Here is a 17,061-nt window from a genome sequence, read left to right on the forward strand (position 1 = left end):
CCACAAAAAAGGCACATTTTTCGGCGATATTATTACATGGAACCAAGAAAGTGTGTAGACATCCTCTCCACCCTCCACTCAGTGAGAAAACTCAAGGTGTCTCACCCGCTAGTCCCCAGATATCCATCGTCCAGGTGGCCAGGACAGTGCCATCGCTTTTGGATCCAGTTCCTGGGGTGGACCATTGCCGGAGGATCACCTGGGTGAGGGATCTTTGGGGAGTGGAAGTGGAACACCGGATGGCAAGACGCGGTATCCCTTTCCCTGTAACACCTTTACCCCCACCCTACCACGTAGGATACTTGGGAAAGAGGGGAGGGGGGCTTTGAGATCCTAACACCAACATTTCCTCATGGACAGCTCACTACAAGAGAAAACGGACTAACACCAGAGCCGTATACCTGACTTGTCCCAGTACAATGGTCAGGCAGGGTCAGGCAATTACTGACCATTACAAACACACACACACACCCAGGACTTCCATCACTCTTCCCCACACAGATAAAAGGCGGAGCACAAGAGCACACTCTGAGCAAGACAAAGCACACAAAGAAGCAGCAGTTCCAAGATGGCAGTTTAATACAAGGCGAAAGACGGCAAAACTGAAGAGGAACACAAGGAGGGAAGACTGTTACTTCCATGAGCCTTCGAGAAATGGAAACCTAAAACCAGGAATCAAGGCTGACAAATCCTGCATTGTGCGTCGGAGGTACCCGTGGCTCTCCAGCATCGATAGTCAACGCAGGGAGAATCGTTTGCCACCATGGTACTGTCCTCGGCTCCTACAACAAAGCAGCACCAGTGAAGTCAGCACAGCCCGTGAGTTGGGGAGACCAATACCAGACCGGTCTGTGTTGAAGCCAAGGTTGCAAGCGGCAACATTGTATAATTGTATAATGAAAGCTAAAGAGAACAGTGTATGAAGAATATGTGGCAAGCAACGCAAACAGAATTAAACGGCAGAGAAGTCAAGATACGATACCTTAGACAGAGTGGTCCGGCACCACGTGGGTGCTCATTCGAAAGTCTCTGTTAGGTATCCAACTGAAAGGTGGCAAATGTTAAAAGGAAAGGAATTGTGAAATCGAAGTGGTCCTGCAATGGGTCAAGCAAAACCCTGAGCACATTCAAATGTCTTCGATTGTTAGAGTTTAAAGAAAGTAGATGAAGTTGGTACGAGCCCGGAAGGAGATTAGCCAAGAGCTTTGGTTAAAGCAAGTCTGTGTTAGGAGTTCCATTTGAAATTGAAATTGGTCCGAGCCCGGCGGAGGGAGACTGTGTTAAAAGGGATCGGAGTTCGGCTGAGCGGCATCCGGGGTGAACCGTTTATTTGTTTATTTATTTGGTAAAGCACACCGAACCCTTAGGTAACTGGGCGCAGCAGAGACAAGTATACTTAAGTCTTAGTTACAACAGATACAATGAGTACAACGGGAGTACAACATGGACATCGACCCAAGTTACCAAATGCAGGTTACAGTGATGCAGTGGTACTATAGGTCACAAAGCGCAGTCGCATAGTGATGACTTGGTTACAGTAATTGCAGTTACGCCATAGACCAGAGTTACCACCGACAGTTAGAGTGAAACAGTGGTACTAAAGATTAATTAGCAATTTACAAAAAAACAGATATAGGGTATCCGTGAACTGGGAAGAGGTCAGGGCCGGAATAAAGTCAGGTGTTAGTGGTCATTTATTCGTAGCCAGTTTAGCATGTTACGTCTGAATTTTAGGTAGGGTTGTTCAGTTCTCAGGGCTGGGGGGAGTGCATTCCAAGATATGGCCGCTTTGACCGGGAAGCTGGAGACGCCTGCTTTGGTTAGTTTGAATCTAGGGATCTCTAGAAGGTGGGCATTGGCTGATCTAATTGGCCGTGTTGAAGTTCCTATTTATTCTTTCTGTAAGATATGGGGGTGCTATGTTATTCAGGCACTTGGAGGTAAGCGATACTGTTTTAAGAAGAATTCTGTCGCTTATTTTTAGCCAGTGGGAGTCTCTTCTGAATTTGGAGATGTGCTCTCTGTTGGGAATGTTCAGGGCTGCTCTTAGGGCGTTGTTTTGTAGCCTCTGAATTTTATCTAGGATGCATTTATTGGCACCTAGGTACAGGGCATTGCAGTAGTCCAATTTGGACATTATTAGTGCATTAGCAAGAGTGCTGCAGCTGGTTTCGGAGAGAAATGGTCTACAGGCTCTGATAAGTTTACAGGTGTAGGCAGTCAAGGATGCTAGGGAGTGGACTTGTTTCTTCAGTGTTAAGGTGGAGTCAAGGCAGAAACTTAACGTTTTTACTATGGACATCACCTTAATTGTGCTACCGTCAATGTTGAAAGAAGCGTAGCTGGAGCTGAGTTTATTTAGGTTCGCCTCGGAGTCCAGGATCAGTATCTCAGTTTTATCGTTGTTCAGGCAGCGGCCATGGGATGCCATCCAAGCCTAAATGAGGAGGCATATCTTGTTTACCAAGGCCGTATCCTCGACAAAATTGCCCGAAAGGGGAATGAGGATCTGGGTGTCATCTGCATAGTTTGTGTAGGTGACACCCAATCTGTCCAATTTGTTGAAGAGGGGCATGGTAAAGATGTTATACAGGATCCCTGAGGCACAGGATCCCTGAGGCACAGGATCCCTGAGGCATTGGGTCTGCAGAGGCTGAGGGGGAGAAGACTCATTGTGCGGTTTGCTAGAAAGGACTGGACCCAGGTTATAGAATCACTTGAGAAATGGGCAGCCGACTCAAGGCGTTTGCATAAGACTGTGTGATCCACCAGGTCGAAGGCCGCCGATGGGTCAAGGAGGAGTAGCATAGCTGTTTTCCCATTATCCTTCAGCTCATCAATTTGGGTCTTGAGGTCTATTAATGCTGTTTCTGTGCCGTGTTGAGGACGAAAGCCAGACTGGCGGCATCATAGTAAGTGGTTTACTTCAAGGTAATCCTGGATTTGAAGGTAGGCTATTCTATCAATTATTTTGAGGAGGAAGGGGTCTGTGGTAATGGGTCTGTAATTTGTTGGGATAGAGGTGTCTAGGGTTTGCTTTTTCAGCAGTGGGAGAACCCATGATTCTTTGAGGTTATTTGGCGGCACCTTGTTTGTCTTGAAGGAGGTGTTAATAAGCTTGGAAATGAAATGGGCTAAGTCTCTTGCTGCATCCTTTATAATTTGTGCCAGGCAGTTGTCTCCCTGGCAATTCGACGGCTTCAAGGTGAGTATCATTTTCTCAGTCTCTAGAATAGAGATTTTTGTGAATCTAAAAGGTGTGGTGGTTCTGTCGGTTGTGGAAGGAGAGGTGGGTTGCTGCTCAGTCGGGAGCAGTGAGGCCTTTTTATTGGCTATTTTAAGTTGGAGGGAGGCAATTTTATTTGACAAGGCATTTTGGATGTCTGTGCACCATTGCTTGTCTTTAGGGACATTGGGCTTCATTCTGAGTTTGGAGGCAGCCATGGTGCTATTTGCACCTTGGCTGCCTCCAAAACCGGGTCCGACTCTGGTATGGTGAGATGGGGACTTACCGGTCCATTCCGACCTTGGAGGGACCGGTAAGTCCCCATTTATCAAACCATTCCCCATTCCCATTTGAGCCCCCATAGGGCTCAATGGGAATGGGGAGGGCTCAAATAACGGCCCGGCGCATGGCAAGGCCGTTATTTGCACCCTGGTGCCCTAACGGGAACCGTAAGGTACGTTTGGTCCGACCAAACGTGCCTTACGGATCCCGTTGGGGACCTCAGAATAGGGCGCAAAGGGATTACCGTCACCGGTGTCCTTACCGGTGCCCGGTATCCCTTTGCGCCTGGGTCGGAATGAGGCCCTTTATCTGTGGGTGGAATGGGGGCTTCCATTTCCCAGAGGACAGTGAATAATTCCTTGGTATTAGACTTGGCCTTTGAAATTCTGTCATTGAACGTGTTTTTCTTTGTAAGAATTATTTCTTTTTTATACATGTTAGCAAAATAAGTTAGCTTGGCTTTGTTCTCGACCATAGGAGAGTGACGCCAGGTGGCTTGGAGTTTTCTTTTTTGGAGTCTTAGTTCTTTAAGATGTGGTGTAAACCAAGCATTAAGGTGCGATTTCTGCCTACTTTTGCGGAGTTTGACGGGTCCGATGGTGTCAAGGGCCTTGGTCCTAGAGTTGTTAAAGACCTCCACTAGGAGGTTGGGGTCTGTGTCACTGGCGAGGGCAGTAATGGAGGGGAGGAGGTGAGGTAGTAGTTTTTCTGCTGTGATATCTGGTTTGGAGTGTGGGTGCCATGGCAATAGCTTTAGGATTGTGAAGTTCTAGGGTGGAGGAGAAGCTGATTAGGTAGTGGTCAGTCCATGATTGCGGGGCAATATTGGTGATAGAGATATTACAGTTCAGAACGGCCACCCAGTTGAGGGTCCTTCCTTTGATATGGGTGGGGGTAAGAACTTTTTGTGTGAGGCCATGATCCGCCAATATGGCGCATTTATTTTCGTGGTCATTGAAGACCAGATTGAAGTCTCACCTCAATAGGATCTGTGAAGAATCTTTCATGTTATAGGTCCTCCTTGAAGATTCCCAATGGACTAGGGGGTCTATATACCAGATGAATGGTTAACGTCCGTTTGCTGGATATGGGTAGTTTGGCTGTGAGTACCTCGCATGATTGGCATGAGGGTGAGGTAGCAAGTCTGATGACAAGGTTTGTTTTGGCTATAATAGCTAGTCCGCCTCCTCTGGCATTGGGTCTGTCTGCTCTAAGTATATGGTAATATATATCTCGGATAGCTAGCATGAGGGCAGGGCCTGCTGCGTCATGAAGCCAGGATTCGGTTATCGCTAGAATGTCAAGGTTCCCATTGGATAGAGTATCTGCAATTTCAGTGGCATGTGCCACGAGAGATCTAGCATTAATGAGAGCTCCAGATATAGTGGAGTTGCTGCTTGGTCTATGGGGGGGGGGGGGGGGGAAGAGTGTTTAATTTTGGGTAGGTTAATTCTTGTGTGGGTTTTAGTAGAGGGGGCTTGCGCAGAGTTAGGGTTTTTAGCCCCAGCCTCATGCTCTGGCCTAGACGTCAGTTCCTGGGCTCGAGTGGTGGCGTTAGTTTTAGGGTGGGTTCTTTGGGTGGAATTACTATTAGTCTTAGGCTCATAGAGTCGGGGCAGTCTTGACCTTAGTCTGTTATTTCGATCCTGTGGTGGGCATGATGAGATCTTAATGAGGGCCATTATAGAGTAGAGGCAGAGTAAGGATAGGAGTAGCTGGTTCAGCTGGGTCTTACTTGTGTTCAGGGTTTCGTCGGGTCAGTGTGTTTAGATTAGTTGCAGTGGATGGGGGGGGGAAATCCCGATAGTCATAGTTAGTAGGTAAAGATGGCATAGGGTAGTGCTTAGTGCGGCCGTTTCCTGCAATAATAGGCTAGTACAGCCTTACCTATGGTCCTGCGATAGAAGACTAGTTAAACATTGCATGTGGTCCTATAGAAATAGGCTAGTTCAGCATTAGTGAGTCACCCGAGAAAGAATATCCTACGAGAAATTGGATGCATGAGACTATCCTACGAGCATTGTGTTAAGAGATTCTGAGCCCGGATGAGGGGGATCCAAGGTGAAGAACATTGTGTTAAGAGATTCTGAGCCCGGATGAGGGGGATCCAAGGTGAAGAGCATTGTGTTAAGAGATTCTGAGCCCGGATGAGGGGGATCTAAGGTGAAGAACATTGTGTTAAAAGGATCTGAGTCTGGCTGAGGGGGATCCAAGGTGAAGAACATTGTGTTAAGAGATTCTGAGCCCGGATGAGGGGGATCCAAGGTGAAGAGCATTGTGTTAAGAGATTCTGAGCCCGGATGAGGGGGATCCAAGGTGAAGAACATTGTGTTAAAAGGATCTGAGTCTGGCTGAGGGGGATCCGGGGTGAATAGTGAATTGCCTGAAAAATTGAGTACTTGGGCACGGAAGGCCCTGATGCTACTGTTTGAACTGCATCCTCGTGCTAGAGAAGCCAAAGGCTGTGCTAAACTCGAGTGTACTGCCTTGTCCCGTGCTGAAAACGTGGGGAAGGGAGGCCAATGCCCTGAATATCCTGACATATAATTTCTTGGACACTTCTTTCTTTGAATAACATTGTTTTCCACACTATCTGTATTTAGAGGCAAGGATTGGCAATAGGTTCATTAGTATGGGCCCTTTTATTTTTGACAAGACACCACCCGCACTGTGTTATTATTTGATGGTCGTAGCTTGCTCCCATATGTTGATTTAGGATTAGATCGGTGTTTTTCAAACCCTTTTTAAACTGTGGTCACTTGTGTCTGTCTTACTGTTGATAACATGCCTTCCTTACAACTCCCACACTCACCACATTTCCCACTGAACCAGGCGACCCTGGCCCTTATTTCCTTGACAGATGGAGCTCTGTCTGCAGAACTTGCATATTTGGTTATGAAAAAGGCTCACTGCCCCAGTGCCATTGGTCTGTGCTCAGCTGGTTGAGGAGGATCTGACCATGAAGTTATAACGGCCAGCAAAGTCTTAGGGCCATCGGCATAAAGGACCCGGGCCAGCTGATGTTCCTGCTTCTGGCTGTGCCACAGTTTCCCTTTCTGCAGACAGTGGTGGGTTGGGGAGCAGGCTGCTACACTCAGACTCCTCCGTGATGTTATGATTTCTCCTTAGGTGCATGGCGAGGCATGATGTGCCAAGAGAGGAGTTCTCTTTGGGTATCCCCCTTTTCACCGGCTTACAGCAGAGCCGGCAGTTCACTACGTGGGCATTCCTTAAGGTCTGTCCCTCGGGCATCACAAAGTACCTCCAGGTCCAGGACCTTGCGCTGGGAACTGGTGCAGGCCCCGGCGCTGGGCCGAGCCTGTGATACTTCTTCTTTGGTGGCTGGTATTCCTCCTCGTCCACAGCAATGCAGGGATCCGGCTCCTCCTCCACTTCATGCATGGCAGTGCTGGGTGCTCCGCTCTCATAAGTTTGCCTGTGACGGTGCTGAAAACCCTGGTGCATCTGGTTGTGCTGCTGTTTCGGGTAGTGTCGGAAGTTATTCACGCCATACTCTAGATGTTAACAAAAGAAAAGAAGATTTAAAAAAAAAAAATAGAATGTAAACATATCCCTGCCTTTCTTTGGGGAATGTGTTTGACCTTTGTCTAGGGGCACAAGACACTCACATTTTTTTCTGTTGCCCATTCACACTGCCATGTGTACCTATGGGTGCCTAAGTGTTGTTCTATGTAATGCCTCCCATTAAAGGCCCTGGTAAAGTTTAGGGAAAACTGGTTTAAAAATATAAACAAATTACTTATCTCACAGTAATGTTGTTTCTGATGGACGCTCCTCCCACCAATTCCTCGTCTGGGATATCCTTATCCCAGCGTAGCTGTTCTTTGGAAACTTTTACGCCGTCAGGGAAGGCACGCGGCTCTGTGTTGGCTCTGGTCGTGCCTCTATGTGCCCCACGCTGTTTATGACATTGGGGCCAGTATATATATAGCGATGCCACACCCCATGACCTCGGTTCCACCCTCTTTCCATAGCACTCTGAAGCTGAGGGACCGCAGAACCGTTGGTGTACTAGCTTCCCGCAAGCAAGACAGGTAACGAGGACAAGGAATCAGTGGGTGGAACATCCATCAGAAACAACATTACCAAGAGGTAAGTAATTTGTTCTACTAATGGTCTCCTTTTCCCCCCACTGATTCCTCAACAATGATAGAATCCCAAAGCGGTACGTAAATTGGAGGAGGGAGGAAGCAAAGACACCACCTAAACCTGACAACTCTATTACTGCCCTGCCAAACCGGATCTCCTGGCCCGCAAGGGAATTCAAGCAATAATGCTTAGCAAGCATGTGTAAAGTAGCCCATGTCGCCACCTGGCAAATGTCCAGGGTCAGGACTACCACTCTGCGGGGAAAAGGTTGCAGCAACTCCCCTGGTAGATGAGCTCCAAGACACTCAATCACATATTTCCCAGCTAGAGTGTGGCATTCTGAGATGCAGAGAATGGTCCACCTAGACAGGCTCCGTTTGGTAACAGACCTGCGAGCACGAGCACCAACATAACCAACGAAATTCTGCTCATCCTTCCTAGCCTCTCGAGTACTAGAGACGTAGCACTTGAGGGCCCGCACCAGGTCCAGCCAATGGAATCATTCCTATGCCTTGGAAGGGTGAGGTGGAGGAAAAAACACAGGAAGATAGATCTTCCAAGAGAGGAAATCCAAGACCACGCTCTCAGCGTCACCTTCTCTTTGGAAAAACAAATAGGGACGTAAAATAGAAAACGCCTGGAGCTCACTCTCACCTCTCAATGGCAACCAGGGAAATCACCTTAGTTAGGAAGAATGTTCATTCTAGTGCTAAATTCCTCTCATCTTAGAGACCCCCTGCACTTTTTGCTGGACTTTAGGACTTTTGAATTTTAACCCTGGAGCGAGTGAGCCCGTTTTTCTCACTCGTGTTTGTTTTGATCTGATTTGGATTTTGTGTTTCCTTTCTTTTTGGAGTCTGACAAACTCCATAGGCATCTGCTTTTTGTATAGCGACACAAAGCCCCCTTAGTGCAGTGTCACAGCTTGGTGAAAACCCTGGGAGTCAAAGAAAGACTGAACGGCAGGACTTTGAACTGGTAGTAATGTTGGCCCACCATGAACCTCAGGTACTTTCTGTGCTTTCGATGAATTGTCACATGCAAGTATGTATTCGGAAGGTCGAGGGAAATAAACCGGCCCTGCAAATTGAGGGCTTGTAGAATCTGGGCTAGAATAACCATCTTGAACTCGTCCCAGCACAGGAACAAGTTCACCCAATAGCAGTTACTGTGTGTTGCTTTGCCCCTCAGATTGTGGCTCCATCGCCAGAGCTCTTGGCAGCAAGTGGCTCGTAGGGCCATGTGCCAGATCCATGCATGGTTTAAGTTTATTCATCTATATACCTACCTGGGAAATCTATGCTGGTCCCCGTTACAGCTGAGGTGCAGCACAGCTAATTGTGCAGGCTAATCTTATACATTTGTGGCAACGCAACTAGGACACAATTGCATACACATGCCACAGGAGTGGCATGAAAATGTCAAGCCCCTCATTGACACCACAATAAAAATGCCCAATGATTGGGGAGGCAGAGCAATCTTTTCTCCCCAATATAGATTTGCAGGTTCATAAAGTGGGCATGTTTAATAGCACCAGAGCAGAGTATATGATATGATGATATGGCATTTATAACGCGCCTATACACAAGTGTTGCGAGTACTCTGAAGAGGATTTACAGGATTTACAGCATCCAAGTGTAGCTTCTCCTAGAACTGGCATGAAATGGCCACAGGCATCAAAGATTTCCTGTTGCTCTGGTAACATAGGAAGGCTGACAAATCAAATGACCCAATTCAAAGGAAGCCATGTTCATTACATGTTCAGTTCTAAAAGAAGAGATGTTCCTCTACAGATAACCCTGCGCTGATGCAATTAAACGCGTCATGCTCATTCAACCAATGTATAAAGGAGACTCCTGGCAAATGCATGCAGTAGCGAGTACGCTTACAGTGCCCACACCCTACGTCCAACAGCTCTCAGCCTCTTGCCTCCTAATTTCTCAGTCCCGTGTGACAGGGTCAGGGTTGGAAGGGAAGAGGATGAGCACACTCCTCTATCTGGGTCAGAAGGCTGACTAAGACAAAAGCCAGAAACAGCTCTCCCCAGATATGTGAAGTGGGGGTCCCTGAAAATCTCCCATGTGCCACAAATGTCATGCCTGGTACCACTCACATCATGCCAGAACAGGGAAACCAACAGAGACCACGGTTGAAGCCGTGCTGGAAATGGGGGAGCAGCTTAAAGGGGGGTTTAAATACCCCCACCTGGGTCCTGGGGAAAAGGCAGGTACTGATGGGTGCAGTGTGTCAGGTGAGCATTGCAACCAATGGAGCAGGGAAGGAGAGACAGGATGTGGGTTGTTCAGGTGAGGCCACAGGAGAAGGTGAATGTCGACCGAGAGACTAGGTGGAGGATGGGCAGACGGATGACTGGACTGTTGGACAGTTGGTGGCAGAGTTTAATGCAGTTGAGGTGTTTATGAGAGGGAGTGGTACCAGGTGTGTGCAGTGTAGGGCAGCAGGGAGGGATGTGTATAGAAGGTGGGAGAGATAGAAAGCAAGATATAATGGGGGAGATTGGAGTAGGGGAGTGTCAGGAGTAGGTAGTGTGAGAGGGAGTGAGTGAGGCCATTATAGATGGGTATAGAAGTAAGCTGCAAGGAGAAGGGTAGGAGAGAAGTGGTGAGAGGGTGAGACTAGTGAGAGAATGCAGTAGAAGGGCGAGTAGGGCTCCATAGCCCTGGATTAGTAGTGTGAAGAGGGAAAAAGTGAAGAGCGGAGAGTAGAGTCTGAGAAGGTCCTGTTGGTGCTATGTCTCAAGTTCACTGGGATCATCGGAATACAAAGATTGGACACAATATTTACAATTCTAAACCCTTACGCAGAGTGAAAAAAGTCCCAGGCCTCTCTGTCAGGTGTCTGGCAGGCTCCCACTGCCGAGCTCCCGTTATAAACCCCACCCGGCTCCATCTCACCTGGTACTCTTCTCTCGGGTTGCATCTGCTCAGGCGGACGCACACCTTCCTCTGGTTTTATGCTTAGTGAAAAGACAGACGTGATTACAGGAAACTCTGAAAAAGAAAGAAGCACCATACATGAGTGCATAGCGTAATAAAACATGCATGTAACCAATGGAAAAGAATTGCTGTAGGGTGGGCACAGAACAAGAGTGTAGTAGCCCGCGCTCTTGAGTGGTACCCCGCACTCTACAGAACACCATCATCCTCCATTATCCTTGGCCTAGAGCCCAGGCACCGTATCTCGCCAGCCTGGAAATCTCTCCACTGGCTCCTGGTGGCAGCAAGGATCAAGTTCAAGACCATTTGCATTATCCAAAAGGCTTTCTGGGGCTGGGGTCTGCACTACTTCCAATGCTCTTACAAAATAGCTTCCTTCTCGAGCCCTTCACTCAGCTACCTCCAACTCTCTAAGGGTTAGATGCTCATGGGGCAGAGAGTTTCAAAGCAAGATCTTCTCTGCCAGATTTCAGTACTATTGGATGCGTGTTAGAATCCAGTGCTCTTTGGTCAGACATGAATAAACAACGCTTCTCTGATGAAGCACCGCATTCATAGGGAATGGCTGCTGGCACAGCCATAAATACAGCAAATAAATTAATAAAATAGTTCACTTTAAAGTGTCCACGTTCCGAAATCACTGCAAATTCCTTAAGACCCACCTGCCCAATGTATCCTTGGGAGAAGGGCTGCACAGAACGTCCTTTCAGATGGGGAGTGCTTTGCGGGTATTCCATGAGATCCCCATTAATATACCTTCAGAACCGCAGGCCAGGCTCGAGGCTTCCTCAGAAAGTTTAAGTGCTGCAATCAGGTCCAAAAACCCAACAAGAACCTGCATCCAATATTAAAAGCAGTGTCCAAACAAAGCTTAAAGGGATGCTTCTTTTTAGCTTATTAAAGAAGTGGAAGAAAATTGATAAAAAAGGACCCCCTAAAAAAACTGTTGGAAAAGGGACCTTTGGACCTGGGGCTGCATTAGTAGTTTGGCAGGCATTTTTTGGGGAGGGGGGGGTTTATTATTAACACATGTGGTGAGCATGCTGTAGAGGGCGGGATCTGCACTGTTCAGAGTCATGCAGACTCTCCGGCTAATCCTCATTTTGGGGACCTATTAGACTACCTTGGGGGAACACGACCTCACATCTTGCTGTGATGCCACTTGCAGTGACGCTTCTGTCTGGAGCACATGTCCTCTGCACAAAAGCAGCTGATGTTGAAGAGCTTCAGTAGCGGAACTCGGAACTTGGTGGTGGGGTAATGAGGGCAAAACTGCCACACTCGGACCAGATGTGACATGCATGCACTTCAACAGCACCACAACAATCTACTAAACAAAAAACATCTCCACAGCAAAGTTCCTACAAACTCCACACAGCAGAGCTCCCATATACGCTCCATTATTACACACATGCAAGCCTGCGATTGTGCGCTTAGGCGCGATGCATGGATAAGTCGTCTACTGTGTCCTCTTGGACCTCCATGCCTGCCGGTAGAATGTTGGGGTCTGTGAGTGAGTGAAAGCTCAGGGAATGTTGGCTGAGTGATGATGCGCAAGGGCCCTTTGGAGGTCAGTTGCAGCTTCAGCCATGATGACGGAGCATGGACCGCTGGGTGTACTATAACTAGTACATGTCTAACAAAGCTCCATGTTGTCCGCTTGTCTGGCCTTCCGACACCTGTGCCTGGAGTGTTTACTTATCTTTACAGAAACATCCGAACCTGCCACACTCGGCGCAGGTCTGCCAAGTCCGATTTGCAATAGTCCCACAAACTACCAAAACAACCAGCAAACTCTGCTATGGAGAGGTTAACATCAAAAGCCCGATACACTCTAACGAGATCTACTCATCAAACATAACCATTCAAGGGGCCAGTGTAGATACACAGAATCAAACTCTAGTACAAAAAGCGTGCACAATTACATACGCAGACACAGGTGCATCAACAAGCACAGTCACACCATGGCGCTGTCGCCACTACTGATCTCAAACACTATTCATGAACCTGCTCCCCTGCCGAAATATGCCTAATATACAGGGGCTTAACAACCCAAAACACAAGCCACAATCCCATACTTAATCAGAAAACATATATAGTGACCGCGTGAAACAATTACTGCAATGAAAATTTAAAAAAATGGGTGCATTTAAGTAAAGAAGCAGGATATGCCTCTGAGCTCGTTCACTAAGCCGCCACCATTTGCCTATCCGTAGGGAAGGGAAAAAGAGTAACGAGAAGGCAACAGAGAATACATGCAAAGTATAATCACTTGCTTAATCATCATGGCGGGGCATCAACAAAACCCAGCACGCCACATTGCACACCCTCAAACAGAAACGACTCTGGTCTACACTACCACTCCCTCCTCCTGACAACCTCTTTTCACCCAGTGTCCCATGCTTCACGCTTGCTCCCTACAGCAATTTACCTAACCATACTCCCCGCACTATCATGCACCATCAGATTTATGCACCACTTCCACTCACTAGCCAATATCTCACCTTCTCCAAAAATCTCCACACCTCGTTGCTCCTCCCTCCAGCCAATCCACCTCTGGAAAATCTTGCTGTGTCAGAAATTAGACATCATAGGTACCTGGCTGTGCCCCACTCACTTCTTCACAAAGGTCCGCCGTGCAATAGCAATGGTGTACCGGGCAGGCAACTGGTCATTTTCATATTTCAGGGACTGGTTTGTGGTTTCCCAGGGCTGGTGTTTCTCCCCTCTTAGTCTTTGGTGGTCTAGTGTCAAGCGCTCACCCCGCTGGCGCCTATGGGATAGGTGGAGAAAGGTCTGCCATTGATCAGTCCCATTACGTTTCCTGCCGCATCCCTTACACTGTCTAGTTCTTCACAACATGGCCGCCGGCGGGAGCTTCTCTACCGCTTTCTCACGACGGCCACCGTGTTGTAACAATGGAGTTTTCGGCTTTGTGTTGCGCTACGCTTTGTTTTCTCTTGGCTTCGTTAAGCCCTCTATTCTATCTTGCCATCTCTCTAGCTGCGCCCCTCTGCAGCCCCAGGGTTTGGTTGCTCTTTCCCTTCTGTCCGCCGGTGCCCCGCTTCTCGTGTCCTGGGGTTTCTCCCTCTTCTTTTTCCTCTCTCTCTGGGTTCTTGACCCGCCTTCGCACTCATCTGTTCCCGGTTTCTCCCTCTCGCACTCCCACTCGATCTCCATCTCTCCGGAGATCCATTCTCCCTCTCTCCGTGCAGCTGGCATTTGCTGGGTTACTTGCCCTCCTTACTACCTGCTGCTTGCCGTGTCGAGCTCCGTCTGCCTGCCTAGGCACGGATGCTTCAGAACGTACCTTCCTTTCATGGACAACTGTCGTTTTTCAGCCAAACGGATTCTTCAACACCTTGGATCACCTCCCAAACGGACACACAGGCACTTCTGCCAGATCTTCATTGTTGCAGATTTATCCATGCAACAGTCTTGAATCCTACAGGGTTTTTTTTGTGCCGCGCACAGCTTTTTACCCCTCTTCTGGCTGCTGTAGAACTGGGGCCACTGGTCTTCTGGTTCTCTAGCAGACCACAGTGGCGTGGCTCCGCGGTAGGCCATATCTGCATAAAAAGAAAAAGGACCTCAAGAGTAAGTAAAGGCAAGAAGAAGCAATCAGAGAACATCACCAGCAGTTCAGTTGAGGACCAGTACACTAGTTCAGAACCTGATATTGATTCTGACATCTAGGGAGCTTGTGGGTTATTGCGTGGGTTTGCTGGTGTCCCTTGGCAGCTCTGGTAGGTCCCCCTGTCTGCTACGGACGGAAGCTGCTCCTCTATACTGCTCTCACCCTCTCCCTGTTGGGGATCAGAGGCCTGCAGCACATTTCTGCACACGTATAACAGCATCCCTTTCGACCAGCCACGTGTACCACAGGACTGCCCATGTTATGGCCAGAACCTCTGTATCAATTATTGGGTAGTCTCTCAGCAATGGCATCTGCAGCTGATGTACATTGATGGATCCTGTTCTCCATTTTCTGCGATTACACAGCACCTAGCCTGACAGCAGAGGAGTGCCACTGCAGAATACATTCGTTGGAGAAATCCAGCATGATCATGTCTTTAACACAAAGATTTCTTAAGTTAATTGAAGGTGTTCTGGATCTTGTTATCAGACTTGACAATACTGGAATAGCCCTTCTTCAGTTCTTCACTCAGGGGACTTGCTGCTTCAGTGGATGTTAGCCCAACTGGGATGGTTCCCGATGTTCAGTGGATGTTAGCCCAACTGGGATGGTTCCCGATGTTCAGTGGATGTTAGCCCAACTGCTAGGGTTCCCGATGTTCAGTGGATGTTAGCCCAACTGGGATGGTTCCCGATGTTCAGTGGATGTTAGCCCAACTGGGATGGTTCCCGATGTTCAGTGGATGTTAGCCCAACTGGGATGGTTCCCGATGTTCAGTGGATGTTAGCCCAACTGCTAGGGTTCCCGATGTTCAGTGGATGTTAGCCCAACTGGGATGGTTCCCGATGTTCAGTGGATGTTGGCCCAACTGGGATGGTTCCCGATGTTCAGTGGATGTTAGCCCAACTGCTAGGGTTCCCGATGTTCAGTGGATGTTAGCCCAACTGGGATGGTTCCCGATGTTCAGTGGATGTTAGCCCAACTGCTAGGGTTCCCGATGTTCAGTGGATGTTAGCCCAACTGCTAGGGTTCCCGATGTTCAGTGGATGTTAGCCCAACTGGGATGGTTCCCGATGTTCAGTGGATGTTAGCCCAACTGGGATGGTTCCCGATGTTCAGTGGATGTTAGCCCAACTGGGATGGTTCCCGATGTTCAGTGGATGTTAGCCCAACTGCTAGGGTTCCCGATGTTCAGTGGATGTTAGCCCAACTGGGATGGTTCCCGATGTTCAGTGGATGTTAACCCAACTGGGATGGTTCCCGATGTTCAGTGGATGTTAGCCCAACTGGGATGGTTCCCGATGTTCAGTGGATGTTAGCCCAACTGCTAGGGTTCCCGATGTTCAGTGGATGTTAGCCCAACTGGGATGGTTCCCGATGTTCAGTGGATGTTAGCCCAACTGGGATGGTTCCCGATGTTCAGTGGATGTTAGCCCAACTGGGATGGTTCCCGATGTTCAGTGGATGTTAGCCCAACTGGGATGTTTCCCGATGTTCAGTGGATGTTAGCCCAACTGATAGGGTTCCCGATGTTCAGTGGATGTTAGCCCAACTGATAGGGTTCCCGATGTTCAGTGGATGTTAGCCCAACTGGGATGGTTCCCGATGTTCAGTGGATGTTAGCCCAACTGGGATGGTTCCCGATGTTCAGTGGATGTTAGCCCAACTGATAGGGTTCCCGATGTTCAGTGGATGTTAGCCCAACTGAGATTGTTCCTGATGTTCAGTGGTTGTTAGCCCAACCGGGATGGTGACTCCCCATACTTCAATAGGCAAAGGGCTTTCTCTGGGATTGTTGGCATACATTAAGAGTAGTCGCAGTTGATATTCTCCCGCCAGCCTTTGAGCTCGTTTATGTGGTATAGTTGCGAGGGCTTACACCGATCAACCTACTGTACTTTGAATGTTAGCAGGGAGAATTTCTCGATGCTGGTACATGGTCCCTGCCAGCGGAGTAACAGTTTGTTTTGTGTAGTGGGCCACAGGACCATTACTTGGCAACCCACTTGGAAAGTGCTTAAGTGGAATCCTCGATTTTACACCCTCTCATGGCAGCTCTGGGCTTTGTGTGAAGTCAGAATCAGGAGACGGACAAGATGTTATCTTGAACAAAGGGGTTGCTTTATCCCTAAATATTATGGTCCTAATCTAAATAAGTGCTAGTCCGGATGCCTAACAAAACAACGCAAGTCTGCTGTACAGAGACCTATTCTGGTCCGACTTCGGTCCCTACCACTTCTTACAAAGAAAACCTATTTCTTCTCAAAGAAGCTGCGACAAGGGCTGTGGCACAAACAAAGGAATGGTGGCATGCTTCTGACCCCACCGTAATGTCCCCTTTTCTTTGGGGTGGCGTCTCAGTCTCTGGTTAGTCTCTTTTCCATGGGATTCATAGAGAGCTTGCCTCAGTCTTAGGTCTGCATTCAGCCTTTAGGTGTTTCCTGGCATGTACAGCCACACTAGGCATTTTCCTGGGGATCCCAACCCAGGTAGCTTAATGTACTATCTCCAATTAGTTGTCTAATGGGTTTTACTCCTCCTTGGGTTCTGTCTCCCTCCCAGCCATGGCGGTCTGGTTATTTTCACCCCACTTTGGGGTTGGTTTCTCATCCCGCCTTGGGGTCGGTTTCGCGCCTTGCCTTAGGGTTTCCTGGGGCCTCTGCCCAGCACCCAGTTCCCCGGAGCAACTGTGTACCTTCTATTTCCGAGCAGTGCTCCTCCGGGCAGGCCTTCCAGGAAGGCGATACAGCTTCTCTTCCCAGCTTTCTCCTCAGGGACGGCATGCTTTGTAGCCTTGACTACTTTCCTGTTGTCGGTCAGCAGGGCAACCACATCTATTCTTCGTACAA

The 17,061-nt window shown here is 48.4% G+C and overlaps 1 protein-coding gene across 1 annotated transcript in view; it reads right to left on the minus strand.

Moving 5' to 3' along the window:
* Nucleotides 1-561: 561 nt before the first annotated feature.
* Nucleotides 562-17,061, minus strand: part of LOC138564543 (uncharacterized) — a 107,375-nt gene continuing 90,875 nt past the window's right edge. The window contains exons 8-9 of the mRNA XM_069642918.1: nt 10,534-10,629; nt 562-7,023 (exon numbers count right to left, since the gene is read on the minus strand). Coding sequence (XP_069499019.1) covers nt 6,494-7,023; nt 10,534-10,629 — 626 coding nt within the window. The 3' untranslated portion in view covers nt 562-6,493. The remainder of the gene's footprint in view (nt 7,024-10,533; nt 10,630-17,061) is intronic.

The sequence above is a fragment of the Ambystoma mexicanum genome, chromosome 1p (genome assembly GCF_040938575.1).
Source record: "Ambystoma mexicanum isolate Mex_15411 chromosome 1p, UKY_AmexF1_1, whole genome shotgun sequence".
Lineage (NCBI taxonomy): Eukaryota > Metazoa > Chordata > Amphibia > Caudata > Ambystomatidae > Ambystoma > Ambystoma mexicanum.